The sequence below is a fragment of the Sparus aurata genome, chromosome 7, assembly GCF_900880675.1.
Source record: "Sparus aurata chromosome 7, fSpaAur1.1, whole genome shotgun sequence".
NCBI classification, from domain to species: domain Eukaryota; kingdom Metazoa; phylum Chordata; class Actinopteri; order Spariformes; family Sparidae; genus Sparus; species Sparus aurata.
The window spans coordinates 10915335-10939726 of NC_044193.1; the positions used below are offsets into that span (position 1 = coordinate 10915335).

The 24392-nt window shown below is 42.2% G+C and overlaps 1 protein-coding gene across 1 annotated transcript in view; it reads left to right on the forward strand.

Moving 5' to 3' along the window:
* Positions 1 to 24392, forward strand: part of plxnd1 (plexin D1) — a 70033-nt gene that overhangs the window by 16161 nt on the left and 29480 nt on the right. The window contains exons 6-15 of the mRNA XM_030424253.1: positions 1974 to 2151; positions 2419 to 2527; positions 8151 to 8250; positions 9677 to 9775; positions 11317 to 11406; positions 11670 to 11778; positions 12766 to 12923; positions 16399 to 16544; positions 22211 to 22316; positions 23757 to 23896. Coding sequence (XP_030280113.1) covers positions 1974 to 2151; positions 2419 to 2527; positions 8151 to 8250; positions 9677 to 9775; positions 11317 to 11406; positions 11670 to 11778; positions 12766 to 12923; positions 16399 to 16544; positions 22211 to 22316; positions 23757 to 23896 — 1235 coding nt within the window. The remainder of the gene's footprint in view (positions 1 to 1973; positions 2152 to 2418; positions 2528 to 8150; positions 8251 to 9676; positions 9776 to 11316; positions 11407 to 11669; positions 11779 to 12765; positions 12924 to 16398; positions 16545 to 22210; positions 22317 to 23756; positions 23897 to 24392) is intronic.

Below are 24392 nucleotides of genomic sequence, written 5' to 3' on the forward strand. Positions count from 1 at the left end.
TTGTGACAGACAGTCAGACACCTTGTTTTTTATTTAAATCAAATTAATCACAACATTCAGACCCTTCACCAATAATTCTCACACTATCCCTCAGTCAATAGCAACAGTAAAATGAACATTTACAAAAAACCTGAATAAACTGTCACCTTAACTTAGTTTAGCATTAGGATGCCAGATTAGCATGTCATCCTTAGTGCACAATTAGTGCATTAGCACTTACACCTGTTTGTGTGATTATAATGGGGGTGTTGATGCTCTCAGCAGAATTGTTGGTGCGCAGATTCTGCAAGTGCTGATAAAAAAAGAGCCTTCTCAGCCAAATGTAACTGTGTAGCCACTGGCTTTAAATGCTCAGTTTGTTAATGTTGCTGAATCCCAATTCAATTCAGCAGTTATTCGATCTTGGTTTTGTCTGAAAAAGTGACAAAAGTATGTGCAAAATGTCACTATGCATACCAAATTTGTGAGATTTTAGGGGTGCAATTGATGAACACCATTGCTGCTAAATGCAAATGCAAGAAAATGGAGGAGCTACTCACACCTGAAAAAAACAGCAAATCTGAGACAGTGGCAAGACAGCTCGGAAGAGTTGGTGTGAAATTAAGAAGAAAAACAATTTTGTTTGTTTTTTTAGATTTAATTTGCAGTAGTTTTCTTAAATGAGTTCTGTCATAGAAAGACGTTAAATTACTATACTAAGTATGCTAGTTTAGTAAGATTAGTATGTAGTACATACTGTATTGTCTTCTCATTTGCATTGGCAAACACATTAGATTTTTATAATTATTCACACTTTCAGTAAAAAAAAAGTACTATTATCAAGAATATAAACTAAATCATTCCATTCCTCTTCACAAAAGTTTCTATTGTGCAAATGAAGAAATGCAAGTGAAACTTTGTCCGAGCTCCAGTTTTCAGACAAACATCAAGACACAAAGGCTTTCCTGCTGCACTGAAAATGTTTCAGTGAATGTTAAAGTAGATCTTGACTTTGATGATGAGTACTATCTTCCACATCTGTCATCTTATACTCTTAAAAACATCATGCTATGAATTTAGGACACAGAGAAACTGTTGAGTATTGAGTGCTTCTTGACACCCCTTATCTGATTTTAATCAATACTGGCTGGATGATATATTCTGACCGGCTTCATACTTGGGGTGTGACATGTAAACCGTTGTTTTCAATGATTTCTTCCCTTCAGTACATCATGAAACAGAAGCTAAACAACAATATGATAATTAGCTCACAGAGTTTTGACACTGGGAATGTATTTGACCTTTAATTACAGCTCATAATTAGACGAGGCTGAGAGACGACAGGTCATTAATTGGTTCATTAATTGCAGATATTTGCTTGTTATGTAGGTCAGTTCGGCTGGGCTGTAATAGATCTACCAGCTGCCAGATTCACAGGCATCCTTCAGAGCCACAGGAAGCTCGGCTCAAGGTTGTCTTTGCAAACAGGAAGCAGCAGGCAGGAAGTCGGACCGTAGCCAGGAAATGATCAATTCTAACAAACAATGGGGCGAATTTTTAAGCCACGTTTGCACATGCTTTTGGCCACTTCTGCTGAATATGTCATCTTGCTCTTCCTCTCTTCTTAACGATCTTTGCCTGCCTCCCGCACCCCCCTCAGATTTTTTTTTTCTCACATTGAAATCATTTAACTGAAATTCAATCATGTCAGAGAGGTGTAATGTTTCTCATTATACATCTATCTGTCACACAGTCAGATTTAGAAATAGATGTAGCGCTGTGCCATCTGTTTCTTCATTGCACATTAGTTCCTCAATTTTTCTGCCTGAACTCTTGAACAAATCTGTGTTCAACAAATCAATGCAAGCGCTATTTGCCCAGCGATGATTAACTGTACAGTACATCCTACTGGATTTGAATACATGTGTGTGGGAATTAAGATTAAGATGAGTAGTTATTTATATTTATGCTCCTTTATCTGTTTTCTGTCGTAGGATGTTGGCATTCTGATAAATGGCAGTGTTCCTGATCTGGCCCACTCCCTGGTGGAGTGTGAATATGGGCCGGGTGTTTCTACAGATGCCACGGTGCACCTGGACTACGGTCCCGCTCAGATTCAAACCTGTCCCCTGCTCTCTCGAGAAAACTACCAACCAATCCTCCCCGGAACAGGTAAGACTGAACATGCATTCATTTGGCAGTGTGCCCGCCTTATCTCCCTGCAACATACAAGTACAGTTACAGAATGTGATTTAAAAGAAGAAGAAAAACATTAAAAGATGTTGAGCTGTATCAGAACAAATGTAATTCCCCGTTTCAGCTTTCAGAATACAGCAAAGTCAGTGAAGCATGAGGACGTACCGTTGTCAAGTTATGATATTGATACCATCTTGAATGCTTGACACATGCGGCTCTGTTTACATGCCTTTGTTTTTTCAGATCATCTGACTGTTTCTGTGGCGATAAAGGTGAATGGCACATCTGTGGTATCAGGGAGCTTCATAATCTATGACTGCGAGAGGACGGGAGCAATACATCCCAAGACATCGTGAGTCACACTTCCAGTGTCACTGGTGGTTTATCTCAAATTCTAAATTTGTTCTGGGTCGATGATGCTTGGTTGACTGACAGCATTTTGAAGGTCTCTTTGGTCCAGTATGGATATATCAGCTGATATAAACACACTTTTTGCAAATTATCCCTCAAATGTGGTTACGAAACACTTTTGATAACTACAGATATTTTACAGTTTAAAACTAAACCAGTTTTTTTCTGCTGACCCTTTAGAATTTCTGTACTTACAGCAGGATTTGTACTTATATTATTTTATTGGTACTTTGTCTTAAGTACAGGATCTGAGTACTTCTTTCACCACTATTCAGACCTTCATCCAATTGCATCTTGAATTACAAGCGATCCCTCCAAACAAACCTTATGAAATGAGACCTAAATACTAATAAGCTGTCCCCAAACAGAGGGCTCTACAAAGCTGTAGCATTGCTCAAATGTCAGCTTGAGTCTCTGTGGCATTGCAGATGTGCGCATGTAGCTGATGGCTGAAAGAACAGCGACGCTTTTCTATTTTGCCTCGAAGGCCTTTCTGCTTGGTCTGTAACCTATTCCTCTCGTGTTTTTTTTTTTCTTCTGCTTTCTATTTAGGCCTTGGTGAGTAAATATTGCCGACACGTCCTCTTGCAGGGCTTATTGTGTATTTGGCTTACTCAAGGTTTCTCAGTGCAGGATCAAATGTGGGATTAATATGCTGTAAACGTTAAGCCAAGGGAAATTGGATATGTATGTCTGGCTGGTCATGTTGATGTTTGTTTTTGTGAAGGACCGCGACTGGTCACAAAGAGGGTTTTCTCATATCTGGAGGCGATCCAGCTGGCTTCCTCTCACATGTTGGACCATGTCAAAGGATCCACTTTATCTGATGGGCAGATCTTAGGCTTACACGGGCATCAGTATGTGTGTGTGTTTGTGTGTGTGTGTGTGTGTGTGTGTGTGTTTGACTGATTCCCTGAGATTGAAATCATTTGGGTGTGTCCCTTTTGTTCACTTTTTGAAAACAGCCTGTAGGTGTGAACGCAGCAGTTGCAGGTACATGTGTGCAAGACTGCACCCAATATGTGCACATGGCCTCGGTGCTCGGCGAGGTCCAGGAGTGTGAAATTAGACGGTGGTTTGTTGAAGGTGATAATGAGCAAAGTGCCATTCTCACAGGATGAGTATTGGGCTGCAAACTGTGGAGCTGCTATACTCTGTCTGATTTTAATCACTTCAAGCTGTTTTTTTTTTTATATTCCCTAAACAGAGTCTTATGAGGCACTTCACCGCAGTGAAACGAGTTAATGGTGTCTGTTTGTTTCGTGCTTTATGAAGAAATAGCCGTCACTTTGTTTATTTTAACATGTCAAAAGTCAGATTGAAGTCATCATTCCCACATTTGAGTGTTACTCTTCATTGATGCTAATAATATAACCAACCATTAATGTCACATAGGAAGTGTTTTTAAATGTATGTTACTGCAAAACTAAAACGACTGGAAAATCTCTCATCTGATGCTTTTTCAGCGCGTGCTTGATTACCTGATTAAAAACTACGTAGGTGTTAACAACACACACCACAACGTGAGATGTTGTCAGCCACATTTCATTTTGGGCAATCTGCCAAAGAGCTAGACAATAAACCCAATTTCAGGGCTGCATCCACTGATAATGATCATTGTCGATCAATGTACCACAACCATCAATTAATCATTTGGTCTGTGAATTGTCAGAGAATAATCAAACTGTCTAAGATATTGTTTGTTTTGTCCAACCAACCATCTAAAACCCAATTTACCATCACATAAGACAAAGGAAAGCAACAAATCCTGACTGCTGAGAAGTTGAAACTTTGTAATGTTTAGAAGCTTGAGGAATGAGAAACAGTTAAAAGATTGTCAAAGTAGTTGCCAATTATTATTTATTTTTTTACCATATTAATGTTATTAAGAATATACATTTCAAGTTTATATTAGATTTTATGTTTGTCAGGATGCAACATTTCTGAGAAATTGTTACGGATAATAGTAACAATAATGTAATGTTGTGATACCATGAAATCGTGATATATTCTGAGATCATACCCTGAAAATCTCATACTATTGCAACCCTAAACACAATAGTAATAAGCCGACATAAGTGAGGAAAACATTATCCACTGATAGTAATGAAAAGAAATCCATCACTGTATGTATCATTATTAAGGTAAATGTGCTTAAATATCCTAATTATTTTTGGTTGAAGTTTGAAAAATACCCCACCAATGAAGTGTAAAGTTACAGGTGGACCCTATTCATGAAATGATATTCGTGTGTTGAATCCGTTTGCTTTTGAAGGACTCTGTGTTTGTGTGTTTGTGTATCTATGTGTGTGTGTGAGAGAGTGTTTAGACAGTTCTCCCATGACCCATTGAGAGTGGTTACTAGGCAGAGTGTTAATGACAACCAGACGACAGCATTCCAGTCTCACCAAACAGCCCAGTAGGACAACCACCTAACCTGCCCTCTTACTCTGTTTCTCCCACTCTCTTTATGTCTCTCAGCACACACACACACACACACACACACACACACACACACACGCACACACACACACACACACACATACTCTTTCTCTGTTGTATTTGTTTTTTATGTTCCTCCTTGTGTCTCAGGTTTTTTCCAGCACTTCTCCTTTCTCTTCTCTTCGTCTATCTCTGTTCCTCTCTCGGTCTCTCCGCCTTAAACTGGTCTTTTCTTCTGGACGTATTTCTTCTTTGACAGAAACGTGATTGAGGATGTGTGTTTAACCGCTGTGTCCACCGAGAGGCCCCCGAGAGTGAGAGCCCCGACTGTGTGTTTTGTGTGTGTGTTTGTGTGTATGTGTGTGTGCATGGTCATTATGACTCAGGGTGGGCAGTGTCAGAGGGTATTTACTGTCAGTGTTAGGTCAAGCAGAGAGAGGGAGAGTGTGCGAACAATCTTTGTGAGTGTGTGGTAGTGTACAGGTGTTTTAGTAGGACAGAAAGGGAGTCAGAGAAAACAGAAAAGCCGAAGCTGATAAGAGCCCTGAGGGGGCCGTCTGCTTCCAATCACAACACACACACACAGACACACACACACACACACACACGTTTCGATTAGGTTTCTGCATCCCCTTACATCCATCCCCCCCCAGTCTAAAGGCCCCCTCGGAGTGCTGCTATCACTGGAGGCACTATCATTCCTAGTGTGGGACATCTGTCTCTTCCCGGAGGCGATACAATGACACACACTCGACTCACACACGTACATTGGAGGTGTTCCACTTAAGGCAGTTTATCTGTAAGACACACACACACACACACACACACTCTCACACTCGCGCACACACACACACACTTACACTCCATTCACAGGAAGGATCAATACAGTACAATCATTATCACCAAACACAGCCCTAAGTCTTCACAACTACATGTCTAAACTTAACTCGTAGCCTCGTTTTAGAGGGGCAATTTGTAAGATATGGCCCGTTTTAATTTATAACATTAAAAAAGCCAGCATTATCAATGGGTGTGAAGAAGCAACAGTATTGGTGATACATCAAAGAAGTCTGTGTACTGAGTTGTCTATCAAAGTTAACATGTTAACGAGCTAGCCCCGGCCAGTCCTGGGGCAAGTGATTTCAGTATTTTTTATTCACTTAGTGTGTTTAGAATTTTTTCTACTCAGATTATTATTTTATTCACCTCTGTGCCTGTTACTGTGCCTGTGACTCATCCCTCCACACAGAATCGTAAGAAGCATGAAAATGAGTTAAATGAGTGAGATATTTTATTTTTTATTTTGTGCCCGTCAACAAATCCCGTAAAAAGACTTAAACTAACAATCTGTTAGTCAGTCCCTACGCTGTCTGTGATTCTCTGCCAGTTCGTTCCTACTGGAAGTAAGTCTTTTAAATCTGGTCACGTATGTGGTTTAATTTTTTATTTTTCTTTGAAAAGGCAGAGTAATTTCCTTTAACGGCTTTGTGACAAATGTTATTCAAAGAGGAGTAAAGATTGCATTTACTGAGGGGTATTTTCATCTGCAGATCTGGTGTATAGTAAGTGAATAATAATCAATGGCAGCAGGACAGTGTACTTTTGATTGCTTGATTCAAAGTAGATTAAAGAGCCCAATAAAGCAACATGTCAGCCAGTGTAACAGTGTGACTATTTTATGTGTTTTTAATAGGTTTTAAACATCAGTTGAGCTCAGTTGCAGAGGAACCAGATATATCTAACATTGGATACACAGAAAATACTTCTGGTAATTGTTGGTTTGGGCTTTTCGCTGGATTTGATAAAAAAAGATACAGAAATATGGAATATCAGCAGACTTATTCTTTGACAATAAGAGCATGTTCTAGCCATCAGACATCCCCCTGAGGAGCTAATTACTCGCCAGAGACTCGTCACTTTACAAACTGTCAGACATGTCAATCAGTCCCCAAGACTATTTAAAGTGTCTTTAAACTGTATAGACTGTTCGTGCTGACGTCATGATTAGGTCACAGGGTGAGCTTGAGGCACGACAGAGAACAAACTGGAAGGGAAGGGGATGCAAGTCATCTCAGAGTGGTAGGCTGCATAACAGACCAAAAAATGTCATCCTGTCGTGTGGCTAAATGCCAGAAGCACTAATGGCTCCAAATTGAAATTGGGTTGACAACCACTTTTAAATATGATATCTAGGTTAGCTAGGGATCACTGTCAAGTTGTAGCTCTTTGTTCTATTTACAATAACCGAAGCCTGATACATAGTTGTCTTCTGTACCTGCTGCTAGCTAGGCAGAGCTTGAAACATCGCAAAACTCATCTGTTAAAAATGTTGTATTTCAGTTCTTGTAAATGACTGTTAAGGACATAGTCATAGGCATCTTAAGATTTACACACCCTTATTTAGGTTATTAGATTGTCCATCCATTGAGTGAGTGTGTGTGGGTTGGTTGGCTAATTAATATTGGCTTATTAATTAACTTTTACAAGTAACACTCACGGTCCCAGAGAGTGAGTGCCTGTACATATTCAGAGAGACTTGTATTTTCCTTTAGCCATTGTGAAAAACAAGGAAACACATCTTGCTAGCTAGTGCTCACTAACTTGTTCAGGGAATTGTTTTGCCTCCGCCCACAAAAACGAAGTCATGTTTATTACAAAAAAAGCGGTCTGTGTGTGGGCGTCTGAAGCTGCTGATGAACTCTACTTACCAATATGTTAGTTGGTGTAAAAACTCAAAATGGCACTCACAAAGATAGAGGTAACATGAGACAACACTCTCACACACCATCATTTACCAGTGTGAGTGTTTATAGAGAAGGCTTTTTTGTTTAATTTCAGCAGATTTGGCCCAGTTTGACCTCTTGACTGTGGAATAAATGTGTCTGCTACTGTGACTAATCATTACTTCCTTTTATTAAAGCTTAACTTTGATGCCTGTAATCATTTTGGCCTCTCGGTTGATATTACACTGAATCAATGAATCAGAGTGTTCACATGCTCCATTTGTGAAAGACTGTTTTTACAGCATGTCAACAGATCTGAGGGAGAAAACATGGCAGAATTAGCTAAACATGATCCTCATTGCTGAACACTTTCCGTGTGTGTGTTTCCACTTATAACAGATGTGTGAGCTGCCTGAGCACTAGGTGGAAGTGTTACTGGGATCAAGAGAACCACCTATGTGTCTCCAATAAAGATGAATCAGTGCACAACCTGCTAGAGGTGAGTAATTCTCCTTTTTTTTAATCCAATCGCCGCCTGGAGGATCTCATAACATTAAGATCCTACTAGTCAGAGCCTCAAACATAATCCAGACTCTTCTGTCCAACAACTCCTGTGTGCTGTAATGGTCTGAGTCCAGACGGGGTTAGGCAAGAGCAATCATGTGGTAATTCAGTGTGACATTTCAAGTGTCTCAACTACAGTGTGTAGAAATGTTGAAACCTGCTGTAAAATCTCAGGAGGTTCTGGTTTACTGGCTCCTTACAGGGTAATGTACCATTTTAAAGCTCCTCAGACCTCCTCTAAGGTTCTCTTTTTGGCAGTGAAGTTTGATTGCCCAGCATGTGGAAGAGTAGATTCACTGTGTCCCTATTTTTATAGGAAATTAGTCCTAAATGTCAGGACTGCTTGTTGCCAGCAAAGAGATGAACCTACACGTACATTTTCAGCTATCTGGCTTAATTTTTAGTAGGTGACTATACAAATGGATTATGTAGATGTAGGTATGTTTGGCAGTGTAAAAAACCTATGAGATTGTAGACATCTCTAAAAAGCAAACAAACTAAATAGAAGTCTTGGCATGACTGTGTCTAAAAACTGTGAAACTGGTAAAATGATCCAAAACTAAAGTAGCTTCATTGAAACCATTTTACAGCTTCCTCGACACTACCGTCCTTTGTGCGTTACCCTGACAGCATCAAGACTAATTTTAGCCATCATATTACTCCTGTCCCCTCTGGAGTTGTATTGCCACGCCAGGTCCCATGACCTGTGTGGGGAGGCATCCTGCCAGTAGACTTTGACCCTGAGGGTGCAGAGAGGTCTGACCACTCACAGCACTGATCCCAGTCAGAGTGGAGAGGATGTGACTCATATCCCTCTGGTCTATAGTCGAAGTGCGTAATTTTGTGTTTAATGTGTGCCTTTCTATCACAAGACCCCCTGAAAAGGGAAAAAGGTGTTTGTGTTAAACAACTGAAGTAATAAATACATCATTGCATTTTTCTAAGCATAGTCATAAATCCTAGTCAGGCATCCTGCACTCAGATCCCAAGATACGCAAATGTAAACATATTAAGACACAAGAGGTTTGTTCTTTTTTAGTCACTTTTGGTTATGTAAATTTGAGTTCTTGTTAAAATGTGGTAATGTAGGTCATACGGAGATGAGGAGTTGGTTTTGTTTCCTGTTCTGCTGAGTCCATCACAATGTCCGGTGGGTCTGTTTTTCTAATCCCTCATCGTCTCTCTATTTGAAGCTATTGTTGTTTCCCTCAGAGCGAGACATTACCCTCTCATTTCCTCCTCCTCCAGATAAACAGGACAGGTATTTTGGGTTGTGCGGATGTGTGCAGGGGAGCCATTGTTTTCTCTAACTCAAACTTATATATGTCACTTCCTGCCCCATACACCCGTCCTCGCCACAGAATGCAGCTTCCTGTCCCAGTCTGGTTGCCTCGGAGGTTCCTCCATCACCATCAGGAATGGCTCAGGACTTCACCTTATCCCTCAGCAACATCCAGGAGGTACGGCACACATCCTCCAGCCATGGAGCTGGACTTGGACTTTGTCCAAAATGCATGTTGTGAAAATGATTGGAATAAAACAGAAGCATATGGTGTGTTTGCTTCAAGCTGAGTTAAACACAGATGGATATCTTGTGTGCTGTGATTTGGGTCAATGAATTAGCAAAACCTGAGTTTGGGTGATCTCGAATATGAAAATGAAGTACGAGCGAGTATCTTTGTGCTTATGTTGCTCGCAGCTCAGCTGTCTGGGCCCGCCGTGCATCTGGTATCTAACTGTGACTAGCTGAGTTGTGCCTTCGTCAGCAATGTGACAATGTACATTGTGCAGTCGGTCTGAGGCAGCACATGCAGCAGGAGCTTTATTTACACTCGCATTCATTTCAAATTTGGCCGGTCCCTCCAGATCAGTTTTTTAAAACTCCTATTCTCATCCTTAATCCACACGGAGCGAGTCAGGCACTGATCCTGCAACGCTGATAAGGACATGACCAGGATCTTCTAAAAATTCCAGTGCTTACTAGTTGCCAGGCGTGGTCAGTCATACGCCTAACCCTGGTTGGCCTTTTGAGCTCACTCCTTGTGTGTTGCTATGGTGACAGACATTGAGTCACACACACACACACACACACACAGACAGACACACAAGCTTCCTCAGGGAAGCCTGGAGGTGGTTGGCTTTTTTATACTAGTCATCATTACAAAAAGTTTATGCAAACTTAAGTTGTTTGAATAATGTCTTCATCTTGTCAGCAAGTCAATACAGCAGGAAGTGTGGTGTCACTCATGTTCGCGCGTCGCCACCGCTCAGACCCCTCTGGAACTTGTGGTGATTTTTGGTTCCCACACTTTTTTTCTGGCAAACCGAAAATAGATTGTTTAGACTTATCTGTGATAAACTGTCAAACCAAAACACGTTTGTCCTCCAGTATCTAGTAGTATCTTTCAGACTGAACATCATGTCCAGGGAGATTTTTCTGGGAAAAATAAGCTGCCAAATATCAAGAAATCAAGCTTCTCCGGTGTCAAGAAGCAAAGAGAAATAGCCCAGAAATAGTCCAATTATCAGCTGGCTGTATTCACAGACAAATGATATCTTCCACTTAAAGCACTTATCCTTTCCTGTTCTTAGCCATCTTAGCTTCTTCATGGACTTACCTTCCCATTTCTTGGCTCATTTAAACTCAGGGCTCAGATTTTATGAAGAATGAATTCATATTCATTACTCTGGCTCCCAGATGACTTGCCGAGGTGTGGGAGACCAGATGTTTATGAATATGAATTTTGAATGGATTGCATCTTTTCCTGGCAGGGACAATTATTGTGGCTTTTTTCAGTTTCTTGGTTCTTTCTCAGAGTTGTCAATTGTTACCAGACATGTTTGAGAGAGCACTCTTTAGTGGAAACTTTCCCCAATTTTGTCATTTTGGGAACTAAAGTGGTGATTATCTCATACCGAAAACAACATAATATCACAGTTTGCTTGCTTGTTATTGTTGAAGTACCACATATTGTTTTGAAATAAGTGCTTGTTGCAACAGGGGGAGGAGCTGGAGTGTGACTTCGGGACGGAGCAGCGATATGAGGCCACAAGGCTAAACAGCTCAACTGTTCGGTGCAGTGGAGTAACAGTAAGTGCAGACAATGACATACCAGAAATAACTTGAAAGTCTGTTTCCAAAAAAATAAAGATAAGTTAAGCTCTTCTGCAGTTACTCTGCATTTACTGGTTCAGTGAGCTCATTATTGTTGGGTTTAAGCCTAGTTTGTAAGTTGTTTTTATTGCAATTATTGTAAACCCTTGTTTATAACTTGACCAAGAACCTATTATTATCTCGAGCAAGCGGGAGCTGATGCTCTACTTGTTTTACTGTTCTCCCCTGTGTCCATGTAGCTGTCCACTAACCAGAGGAGTCAGATTTACCACCTCAACCTGAGGAGGAGAGGACACTCAAGCAGACACAGGGGGGATATTTTTGTCGACAGCCCTGAGCCCATGAGAGGTAAGACTCTCCTGTATTTACAGTGTAATTAGACACTCAGAAAAACAATAAGAAATCTTACTTAGCTGGCACCTTTGCTCCCAGAATGCATATCATCTGTGCAAGAATGTTTTCTGATGATGATGAACCTGAACAGAAAAATAAAGAAATCTTTCAGGGACAAACAATGTTGCACCGCCTTTCACTTGCAATAATAGTAGTTCCTGTATTACAACACATAATTTGCCAACAACTAGTAATTTAGAATAATATTACATTCTGCTACTGTCTAATTACATATAATGATGATAGAACATAGAGAGCTGCAATTTTAAGGTGTTGTCAATGTCTCTCACAAGCCATGTCCGCATGTATTGTTGCAAATACAATTTGAGCTCCATGACAACAGTGAGATGATGAGAATTGGCGTCCATGTCGTTGAGCTTGGCATGTCATCTATAGTGCTGCTACAAGCCAATCCTTGCCTATCCCGGTCCCAGATGTGCTGTTTGCAGTCCATGTGTCTACCATCTGAACAACAGCCCTGGGCCGCCGCCAACCACTCTGCACTGTTAACGGACATGATGGTCGCTTTGCAACACGTCGAGTCATCACATTTAAAAAAAGACGCACACTTTATCACACATGTGCAGGCGCGCGCACACTCTAATATGCACACAAATGCATGCACAGATGCACATGCAGTGATACAAATGGGACTTCTCACTGGGTGGCACATTTGAACATGAACAGAATCATCTGTTCCTCCGCTGGCTTTGTTCTCCCGCACTACTCAAGCTCTCTTTTTTCCTGATTTATTTTTATAGCCGTGAATGTATCATCCTGCATATGCTTTAGCTGTTTAGTTAAAGCATGCGGCCCATATGGTTCACATGAGCTATAAAAGAAATTTAAGAGCCTAGAGTACCTTACGTTAACCAGACAAGGCAAACACAGTTCAGTTATGCTGTGTTACAATAATAATTGCCTCTCTGTCTGTCTCTCTAGTGGAAGTGTACAACTGTAAAGTGGGTAGTTTGGACTGTTCCCAGTGCTGGGGCCGAGAGGATCAGGGCCACCTCTGTGGCTGGTGTGAAAACAGCTGCAAACCGAGGGACGACTGCCAGCCAATCATTGATCAGTGTCCAGCTCCTGAGATCGACAAGGTAAGATCAACGGTTAAACATGCATGAATTCAGGCTACAAATGATTTGCAGTCATCCTCCTACACTCTCCGCAGCCTCCAGGCTCTATTTTCAGGCCATAAAATGGTGAATCATGGGGTCACTCACATGGTGCAGTGGCCCCATGCCCTGTCTGTCCAGAGTCAGCTGCTGGGGGAGCGTTTGAATAGAGTCTCATTAAAGCAGTACACTCAGTAATAACACTAACGCTTACTTAGCCACAGCCCTCAGGGGACACAGCGGAGTCGATCTGCAATCACTCAGGAGGGCATGGGAACACCTTCTGCCCTGTGTAACTACAGTATGTGTGTCAGCTGTGTGGATGGATATATGTGTGGGGCTCTTTGTGAAGAAAACCGCAGGAACTCAAAGAAAGCAAACAAGAACCATAAGGGACTTTAGACCATAATATGAGCAAGACCACAAAAGAATTAAGGAGTGTTTATCTTACACAGGATCTGACTGTGGTCACGTCGAAACGGTCATCACGGTTACCGGCAGGGCCTTTACGGAGCTCATTTGCATAATCATATTCATTTGGTTGTCCAACTGGACTGGGAGTGTGTTCAGAGCTGTCTTCCAGGCTGCCCCTGCCGAACGTTATATCAGTGCGGCCACGGTAGGCGGTCATGGGAAGCACGGCTCACATGAGACCCAGTCGGCCTGAACTTCCTGTAGATAAAACCTGGTCTGCCCAGGAGAATAAGCAAGCAGAACAAAGCAGACTGACGCACACACACACTCACTCCGTCTCTCACATACACACTGTGTGAGTGTTGCCCGCAGTATGTCACACAAATAGGCCATATTGAAGCATTCACGATTATTCCTCATTCTTTGTAGCTGTCAGCATACTGTGACTAACAGGATGCTCTGCGAGAGTCTAACTTGTGTGGACTTCTTATGTGACTGAAGTTAGTTGGGCTGAGATGCCATATGCGTGGGTAGACCATTGTTGCAGTACTCTCTCTCTCTTTCTCACACACATACACACTCCCACTGGCTTTCTCAGGAGAGAAGCGGGTTGCAGAAAGGATACATGGGGCTGTGGCTCTGTGGGGTGAGTGATGCAATGCTTTGGCAGCCATGTTTTCCCAGAGAATCCACAGGGGTTTTGAGCCCGAGTATTTTGGCTTATATGGAGGAAAAGATCAGCTCTCCCTAAACATTCACACACACAGCAGCAGCTCTTTGTTATATAGCTGTATGGTGAGTGTGTGTACAGCTAAGATAATGAAATGTGTTTTTTCACGCTCTGCTTTGTCACATGCAATCTCTCTCCCAATATACTAGCGCCGCAATATCAATAATATGAAGGAGGATTTCATTAGTCTCTAAACTTTGCCACACAACAACTAATTGTGAAAAATGCTCTCAATTCAATGCAGTCACGGAAAGACAATAGAGACATTTATTATCTCTGCAGGTTCTTTATTCTCATGTTTTGTGTGGGCTAGTTCGCTGTTTTAAAAAAAAGCATTGATTAGAAGTACTTTGGCGTCCAAAACAGGAAGTGCCAAACATAGTTTATCCACGACATGAAAAGAGAAAGAGAACAGAAGGATCTGGGTGAGACATAAATGGTTCGGGTAGAGAGGATGGAGAGCTATTTGGACAGAGAGAGGGTGGAGAAGGGTACAGTATAGTGAGAAGCCTTTTCCTGTTTTTGTCCTCATGTCCTCCCTGATTAGCGTGATGCAGAAGAACTGGAGTGAGGAGAGGAAGATGAAAGCTCTGGCCTCGAAGCGATCTGTTCAGAACAAGAACATAACAAAGACGGACATACGGATTTTGTAAGTCAGGTAGTGCAGCTGGTGCAGGCTGCTTATGTTCATGTGCAATAATAAGCGCAGAATAGATTTGATTTGAATACAAGCGTGTAGAATAATTTAGTCCTCAAAAGTGTTTAATAGCTCCAAGATTCCTTGTGGAGGGTTTTTTTTTTTTTGCACACACACATTCACTCCGCGTGATCTCCCTGGAGGCCTGGCAGAGTTTGTGCTGTAAATCAAGACTCACAGACTTGTAAGAGGTGTAAATGAACAGCATGCCAGCTGATGTTGATGTCAATGCTCAACGGCACCACAGAGACACACTTGGTGCCATAAGACGCATAGTGATAATAAATAACTCTGCCTACCGCTCGGCTCAGCAGAGCGGGTGTGTACCTGCTCATTTATGTGTTGTTTGTGCGCTACATGTGTATGAAAGAATCTGGATATGTGACGAGGAAGTATATATAGATGTATGTGGTGTAAAGTGGTCACACTGAATATGTAGATGCTCAGTGTCACCAAAGAAACATTAGCATCATTTCCTGTGGTGTAGATCCCACAGATATACTCTAAGGTTGGTTTGTTTTCACACGATATTAAAAGTAATACACTCTTTCTTTACTTAACTGCCTCTCCCCATTTTTTGCTGGGAAATATATGGTTTATTTTTCTGTGCTGTCACTCTTGCGGGTTTCAAATTATCCAAATGCAAAGCCAAACCTTGCCCTCTCACCTAGACCAAACAGAAATACTGTTTTCATTCTTAAGCTTAGTCTCTGATAGAGCTGGAGCCAGGCTAATAACACAGCAGAAGGGTCACGCTGACCTCGGCTCAGCCAGGGGGGTCATTCAGAAAAGCATGCTGCGCGCTGCCAGGCTAGCTACGCTACAGTGGTGAGATGATGGTAGATTGCTTCTGTCTGGCTGTCGGAGACACTATCTGTAAAGCATGTGCGTTACCGTGGTGATTGGAGAGGTGACTATCCTCTTCTTTCTTTGCTGGTGAGTGGAAAGTTTAGAGACCAAAGGAAAGAGCTGAAATGATGCATGTGAGCCTCTGAACAACAGCAGAAATGGGACTGAGGAATTTGACAGAGCAGACGCAGGAAAACAGATGAAAGGGAATGTGCGCTGTGCATTAATTCCCCTGTTGAGGCTTTGCTCTCTCACCACCACCATCAGCATTCACTCTCCTCTCGACACTCAGTTCCCTAAATTGCCTCCCCACTCATCCACCTTTCTGCTGTGCTCTCCAGCCTCTCTTTCTCTCTCTCACTCTGTCTGTCTCTTGTGGGATGTGAAGGGGGCTCTTAGCCTGCTCTTTATTTGCATGTGCTGTAGAGGATTAGGGGCTGAAGAGTCTCAGACTGGCACAGTTAAGAGTCTGCTTTGTGTGTGTGTATACCTAAACCGTGTGTCTATTCTATTAGACCTCAGTCTTCAGCAGAAGAACACTTACACAGGCCCACTTGTCCTTATCTCTCTGCGTGCCACACTCCATGTCAACATCACGCGAAGCATCTCCATTCCCTTAATTCGCTGTCATGTTCATTATCATCCATCATTAGTGGAACATTTTTAGGGAGGTAATCTACTTATGTGCTATAATTTATTGTGCTTATTACAGGATTTTCAAAGGCTTTTGTTTCTCTCTATTCATTACTTCACTCTGTCTTTGTCAGATCTTCCCTCTGAGGGGTCCTGTGGAGGGAGGCACCCTGCTGACAGTTCAGGGCAAGAACCTGGGCCGGAGGGCTGCAGCCGTGAAGGTCTCTATTGGAGATGTGCCGTGCACTCTCATGCATGAGCGCTACACCGTCTCTGAAGAGTAAGTACTATAAAATATGGCTGAATTATTATGAGTCACAGAAGTGTTTGCATAGCAGCATGCAGGGACTTTCTTTTTTATTTCCATCGCTTTGTACTTCTTTAATTACATTTTACATCATATGCATTGTCAAAATGACAAGATGGAGGAAATAACATCATGTCCTATACATCATTCATATTCAAAACCCAGCTAAAATATGCAGTTACGCTGCATACGCTTGGACTGCTGAGATGATAGCTAACAATTACCCATTGTCATGGTAACCTGACATGCTTTCAGGCAGGTGATTGCTCAGGTTTTTTAACAGACCAAAATAGAGACGATTTGAACAAGTGATTGAGAGATTTTATCACAGTTATAAAGAAATCCTGACATGTACATTTCAGCCAGACGGTGTGAGACCAGACCCTGAACCTGTGAAAATGAAATCCAGACAGTACATTGAGAGAGCTGCTCGATTTATTATATTTAATGAATGGAAGACGCTAGCTGTCACTCCCCTTATCTGCAGTGAAAAGTACTGACCAGAACTCCGTAGCCAGCTTCTCTTCTCAGCTTGAAGCTAGCAGCTTGAGGCTACATTAGCCGTGACTAGCATAACACACCTGATGTGCCAAAGGAACTATCAGCAGTTGAGTTACATGCATTGTACGTCAGTGGCATCTTCTTCTAACTCTGAGAATATGAAATTGTGAGAGTTGTTATATTACAAATATGGTAAGAAAGATTTCCAAAATGTATGTTACGGGTCCCAGACCAGTTACTTACAGTCAGTGGTTGCTAAGTACATTTAGTCAAGTAAGAATTTGAGGTACTTGTAGTTTACTTGAGTATTTCCCTCAATGCGACTTTATATTATACTATTTACTATATTATACTATTTAGACAAATACTGTACTTTTTAACTCAACCACATTTATCTGATAGCTTTGGTTAATAGTTACTTCTCAGAGTACAACCTTTCCTGTGACTATTTATCTCCAGATGTGTTGATTCTGAATGTGAATACATCCCATAAACTGAAGGATTAACTGTTTCTTCATGGGCCCGGAAAACTCTCCTACTTCTTGAGCTAAATAAACTCTTTAAAAACCCTGGGATTAGGTGGGAAATGTATTGTCACAAAGCTGAAAACAGAGCTCATGAAAAGTTGACTTTCTAGAGAAACTGTATGTGACTCTCACTAGATGGTGACACTGCAATTTGATTTTATAGAATATGCTGCATTGCTGTACCATCCCTGGGAATTATTGTAGGATTATCCCAAAACGCCAATCCCTGCCTGGCTTAAAGTAAATTCAAATCTGTTGTTGAACCATTTGGAGTACAGGCATGGTTTTGGCTCTTTTGAAGGGTTACATGTTGTGCACCACTACTAGAAAGTAGAAGGAAAGGTAAACGAGGACAATAATAGTAGCTCATATGAGCCTGTGATACTTTTCTAGTTTATCAATGAAAAACTTTTGAGTAAAGAAAAGCACAAATGAGTAGAGTAGTAATCAGTAGAATCTGCCTCGTTCATGCCCACCAGACTTGAAATTAGAGTGTCAACCATCCTTGCATGGTTTAGTTTTCATGTATTCATGAGGCTAGTTTTCACAAATATTATTATGCAGCACACTTCTCATTTTAAATGACTCCAACGCCATGCATGCGTAGCTCAGGGACCATCACACTGTCACCATGGAGACAACAGGACCCCGCTTTGACACAGGCATAACAGAGCTCAGTGGAAGTCAGTAACTCTACGCTTACATCCAAACTTCTATTCAGTATCTGTAATGTTCCCTGAATGGAAGTGTTTATCTGGTCTTGCTCCACTGAAGCTAATCATTGTGTTAAGACCAGTTCGAGGGTGACCTGCGGGTCTTACCTGTCACTCCAGCTGCCTGACACATACCCCGTAAAACCGCATATGTCGAAAACATCGAATCGCATTTCACTCCTGGGGTGTTCTCATCTCGTGTCGTCATTCCTCATTGGCTCTCCAGGCTGGTTGTTATGACAGCAAAGCATAGCCTCGTTGCTGGAAGTGGCACTGACAAATCATAACACGTCAGAGCATCTGACAGTGTCAGCACATTTGACTTGCACACACAAACACATGCACAAACACACATACATCTTTATATTGCAATATCTCACCTTCCCAATGTAAACCTTTAACATTCCACCTAAACATTTAATCTGCTTTACTAATAAACTTTATTTTGGATAAAAAACTAAATCTTAACCTACTCATACCACCACCGTAAAGCTGCTTGACGATGTGCTCAAAATAATTCACGCAAATCTGTCTGTCTCTTAGAGAAAGTGCCATACACACACACACTCACCAGCACACACACACCTGCACATGTGACCTCATTTACCAGGGCTGTTGAGACAGGTGTCTGCTCGTGTGCCGAGAGGTGAAAGTTCACATCTGCATGCCAGCAGGAAAATGTGCAGCCACTGGAGAGAGACTCCAATCCACTCACTCGGTGTCAACATTTTAATTAATGGCACAGTCAGTCCAGGCACACCTCATTTGCTGAAGCACTTCTCTGGCTTTTGGCTCAGGCCCTCCATTCTGCCCTCTCTGTCATTTTAATACGAGCCTTGAGCAGCCCCGTCTATTTAGCCGAACACGCGCGGACTTGATTGTTGATGATCCTCATCATCCACTCAAGGGAAATGAACAGAGACATCTTCAGAAGTAGTCAAAATATCACCCTCTGAAACCCATAATAACTCCACAGTGGGGAGGTGCTGGAATGTGGAGTAGAGGGTCAGTCCGTGCTCTGTCTGCTCTATGTCCTTTGACTGGGATCAGACTGCATCAACATCGCACTCAGCTCACAAGCCTTTTAATGTTTTAAAAAGTCTTACATTTTATTTCCATTTTTTTTTTATTTATCAAAAAACACCACTTAACTAAAAGTCTGATTGTTGCAACATTGCATCAGCCCTAAGTGTGAAAACATAAAATCTGAGACAGCACATCATTTCTTGTTTTCTGAAATGTCATTGTGTTATGGCCATGAACTTTGGGTCATGACCGAAAGAATAAGATCCCGGATACAAGCGGCCGAAATGAGTTTCCTCCGCAGGGTGGCAGGGCGCTCCCTTAGAGATAGGGTGAAGAGCTCTGTCACCCGGGAGGAGCTCAGAGTAGAGCCGCTGCTCCTCCACATCGAGAGGAGCCAGCTGAGGTGGCTCGGGCATCTGTTTCGGATGCCCCCGGGACGCCTGTCCCGCCGGGAGGAGACCCCGAGGAAGACCCAGGACACGCTGGTGTGACTATGTCATTCAGCTGGCCTGGGAACGCCTTGGGATCCTCCCGGAAGAGCTGGAGGCAGTGTCCAGGGAGAGGGAAGTCTGGGTGTCCCTGCTCAGGCAGCTGCCCCCGCGACCCGGCCCCGGATAAGCGGACGATAATGGATGGATGGATGGATCATTGTGTTTTCTATCTTCAGGGAAACCAAAACACACCAAATAAACAAACAAAAAAGCCCACGTGTTTGTCTGCAGCAAATAACCAGCAAGGTTACAATACTACTGATGCTCTTCATCAGCATCAACTTAAATCAGTCTGCTCATGTGGGTGGTCCTTGGCATAATGTTTTATTTTGATCTATTTTGATAATTTATTGTGGAAGTTTGTTTAAGCAAAAAATATTTGTCTGGTTCTAGCATCTCAAATGACGATTATCTGCCTTTCACTATTTCATATTTTTGTAAATTAAATCTGTTGCTTTTGGAGCAATTCAAGACCAATACAAGGCGTCAACTTGGACGTGTGAAGGACATTTTTCAGTACTTTGATTTTGATACAGTAAATGAATCTGGAAAATAGTTGTCTCAGGCCATAACGCAACCCAAACACTAGGATAAATTCCAGTTAGGTTTGGGTGCAAAAAACACTTGGTCAGGGTTTGCGAAAAATCATGTATTGGCATAAAACATGTGGTTTCGTCGTTGCAAACACAGCTGCACATTCTCCATAAAAATATCCAGTGGTGTCACCCGTACAAATGTAGAAATGCCTTCTCACTGAACTCCACAGACATGTGAACGTGATGTCACATGAATTGTAGACATATCAATATGTTACGTAGCCTATGACACTTGCGGGAATGTTACCTGCCAGCATTTTATTATGACGACTGGGCTGCATTTGTCCCTGCTGTGTTTACATCATACTGTCATTTTTTAGGTGGTTTGATCATGAGCAGCTATTAAATGACACTCTATGAGATATTAAAAAATAAGCTGAACCCTGCACAAACCTTGTCCTTCAGTGTATGTGTACTATTTAAATGCCAAAGGCTGCATTCTTGGGTTTGTCTGCACTCCTCAGGAGGTATTCAGTTTACATTTGTATTTTTTCTACAATATAATCCTTAACATTATGGTTCAATAGCAGATATCATACATCGCTGTGTATCATTGTGATAACAGCTTGATTCTCAGCCTGTATCCACTAAAGCCTGAAGCAACCCCACAGGTTCAGACAGATTCAGGCTCAAGTTCCTCTTATTTCCCCCTAGCTGCAAACTGTGAATACTCATGTTTCATTTTATTTGTTCTATTTATTTTCTCTTTCTTCCCCTAAATAGGAGCATGTGAGATGATGCTTTTTGCTTCAAACACAGGTGTGCTCTGCCCTCATGGCACTTTACTGACAGGCGTGTAATTTCAGTGTTGTGGCATTCTTTACCTGATGCTCCTGTAATTAATGAGCAGAAATATAGAGTCTGTTTTCAACAGATGGCTGGTCCTGCAGGTTATTTTGGAATATTCTTAATAGCTATTCAGGCATATAAAAGAAAATCTGGCAGTGTTTCAGACTCGGAGACTTTGTTTGAGTTTTATAAAAACACACTCGGATACAGCTTTTCTCTCTGGTCAGCCTGACCCCAGACGGGCCCAAATCTCTCTGGCCCAGCCTCATCTTAGCGAGTGTCCTGCCAGGTCCTCCTACATAAAACACAGCTCCTCCGCTTATGTAAATTTCCCGCAATCCCTCCTGTCAATCATCTGATCACCGACTGAGAATTTATAACCACTGTAGCACCAGGCACCTGACTAAATAAACCGACAGGGTGTCACGCTGGAGGGGGGATCATGTGAGGTGATAAAGGTTGCTCCCCCCCTCCAGTCCATTCATCCCAGCGAGGCCCCCGAACAGTAGATCCCTATGCCTTGCTACACCACCGTGTCATTAATATGAGACGTCCCTGTAGAGGGTGCACTGATGACACAGGGCTTAATCACAGCCAGGAGGCAAGCGAACAGGCCTCAGCAGCCCCTTAATCTCCTCTGTGGTAAGACACATCTGGTCTGAGGAGCTTTGAACTTTACATCTCCTGATATCTGATATCTCGAGGCTTTATTGGATTCCATATGTAAATGCATTAGGGTTTGATGAATTAGTTCATAACCACCATTCTCCAACATTAATTATGGGTCTTTGTGTAGGCCACAATGATCAAGATCTTATTCTTCGTCTTCATATTGGTTCCCTCTCTTTTAGAATTAGTTGATTAAATTAAAATTATAAGATGTATTATTGTGTTCTTATCTATTATCCTTGTAATTTATTAACAGATCTGTGATTATGGACTTTTGATAATTAAACAAGGAGGTCACTCTCTTTTTTTTATTTTTTTCTTCCCCAGGCTGGTGTGTATCACTGGACAGTCTGCACATGACAGGACAGATATTGTCCAAGTGGATGTGGATCAGAGTGGGATGGGGACGTCAAAGGAGAGCTTCTCATACTTAGTGAGTATCCACCAGACATCTACCCTTTCCCTGATCTTTGCTTTCTGTTCTATCCGTCTCTCCCTTCTGCATTCTTCTTCTTCTGCGCTCTCTTGTTCCCTGTTCCCGCTGGGAAAGCCTTCCCAAGTGTGTCAGTTGAGTGTTAACAGATGCGTTTTATGATTCCGAGGAATGCGAGTGTGTGGGAATCTTCAAACATGCATCTGAGCTGCAACCAAGCACCATTGTCATACTGCACTCGCCGCCAGCAAAAACAAATATGGCAATTGTTGGAATGTCCCTTTGCTCTGAATTCATCACTGGTCGGGTCGAACTAGCCAGCATTGTGTTAATGGACCTCGACCCACACAGTCTCCCACTGGATTTAGAGCATTCAGCCTGTGGAAATACCCATGTTAAGCCCTTTGTTTGTCTTTGTTTGTGGACAAAGAGTTGTTCATAATTCAATGCTGGAACGGTCTATCATTTAAGCGGCTCCAAAGAGCAGCTCTGCCTGTGAGTCATCCCAAAGCAAAAATCACCCTGATCTTGAAGCCTTTTCTTGATACTTGAGGATGAAGGAAATCCAGAACAACAAACATTACACCGTGCTGTTGTGGGAACTCCTCTCGGGCTTCCTTATCCAACTTCAGAGATGCTCAGTGTGAGTGAGAGGGGTTTTTTACTACAGGGTGTTGCGGGTAAGAAAGGGAAAACTGTTTTGGAGACAGGATATGTGCCTCTACCACATCTCCTTCCTCGGACCTTTAGACGGAAACATCTGCCTCCTTACACCCACTCTGACACACAAATGCACAATAGCTCTCCTCCATCCGTGCACACTAAGGAAGTGAATCCTGTCAGTGAGGATAAGAGGTTTCCCTGGAGGCGGGGTTCATGGCAGGGATAGAAAGTTCGGAAAGAGCAGGAATGCTGATAGCTGCAGAGCTGGACAGGGAGATTCATCTTTGCCCGAGGAGCCTTTGTGTGTGTGTGTGTGTGTGTTTGTGTGTGTGTGTGTGTGTGTGTGTGTGTGTGTGTGTGTGTGTGTGTGTGCGCGCGTGCATGCATGCGTGTGTTTGTATGTCCATATATGAGTGTATGCATGCAGTTTTTCATGTGTATGCATGAACATGTATATGCCTTTCACCCACAGTATGACTGCCCTGCAGGTTTGGGGCCCAAAGGCCTGTTGGCTTCAGCAGCACTTTAACATACTGCAGCATGGGCTGTCTTCACCGTTTTCTCCACTAATTTAATGTTAGAGTCAGCAGCTGTCTCAGCCAATCTTTTAAGACAAGATCTTCGAACCTCAAAGGATGGTGAAAGATTTTATTTGGTGTCAAAGAGTACAACACAGTTTGAGTAAGCTTGTCTTTTCCAGTGACAGAGGTTGTCAGATGTCTGGTGATAAATTTGTTGTCCCCTTAGTCATGTGATATATCTCTCGTCTGTATTCAGATCCCAAAGCTGCTGTCCATGGAGCCGAGGAAAGGCTCTCGTGCTGGAGGAACTCGAGTTTCCATTGGGGGGGAGCACCTGAACATTGGCTCTGAGGTCAGAGTCATGGTCAACAACACAGAGGAGTGTAGAATCACAGAGTGAGTACTTATTAATATTACCACCAAGGTGGTTCTGACAGTTTTCACCCATGTCTGTTTGTTGGTTGGATTGTCAGCAGGATTACGCAAAAAATAATTAATGGTTCTCCATGAGACTTTAGTAGAGGGTTGTTCTCAGCCCAGAGTATACCTCTTGAACTTTTGGTATGGATCTGGATAAAGGGACAGATCCAGGAATCTTTATCTCACTTTCTTTAACATTGCTAAATAGGTTGTATTTCATCATTTTCACTCACTGAAATACTTTAACAATCAGGAGTATTTATGTGACTTGTATCTACGAGCGAGTACAAAAGGGGACTGTTGGGTCTTGGCAGAGGTATGCGCTCTACTGAGTGCCATTCCAGTTTTGAATTGCTTTCTTGGCTTAAGTCCAGACCAAGTCTCAAGTCTGTCACAGCAGTTAATAAGTGACAAGTCTCCATGAGAAAATTGCAGTCATGATGCAAGACTTCACGTCTCTTAATGTTGACAG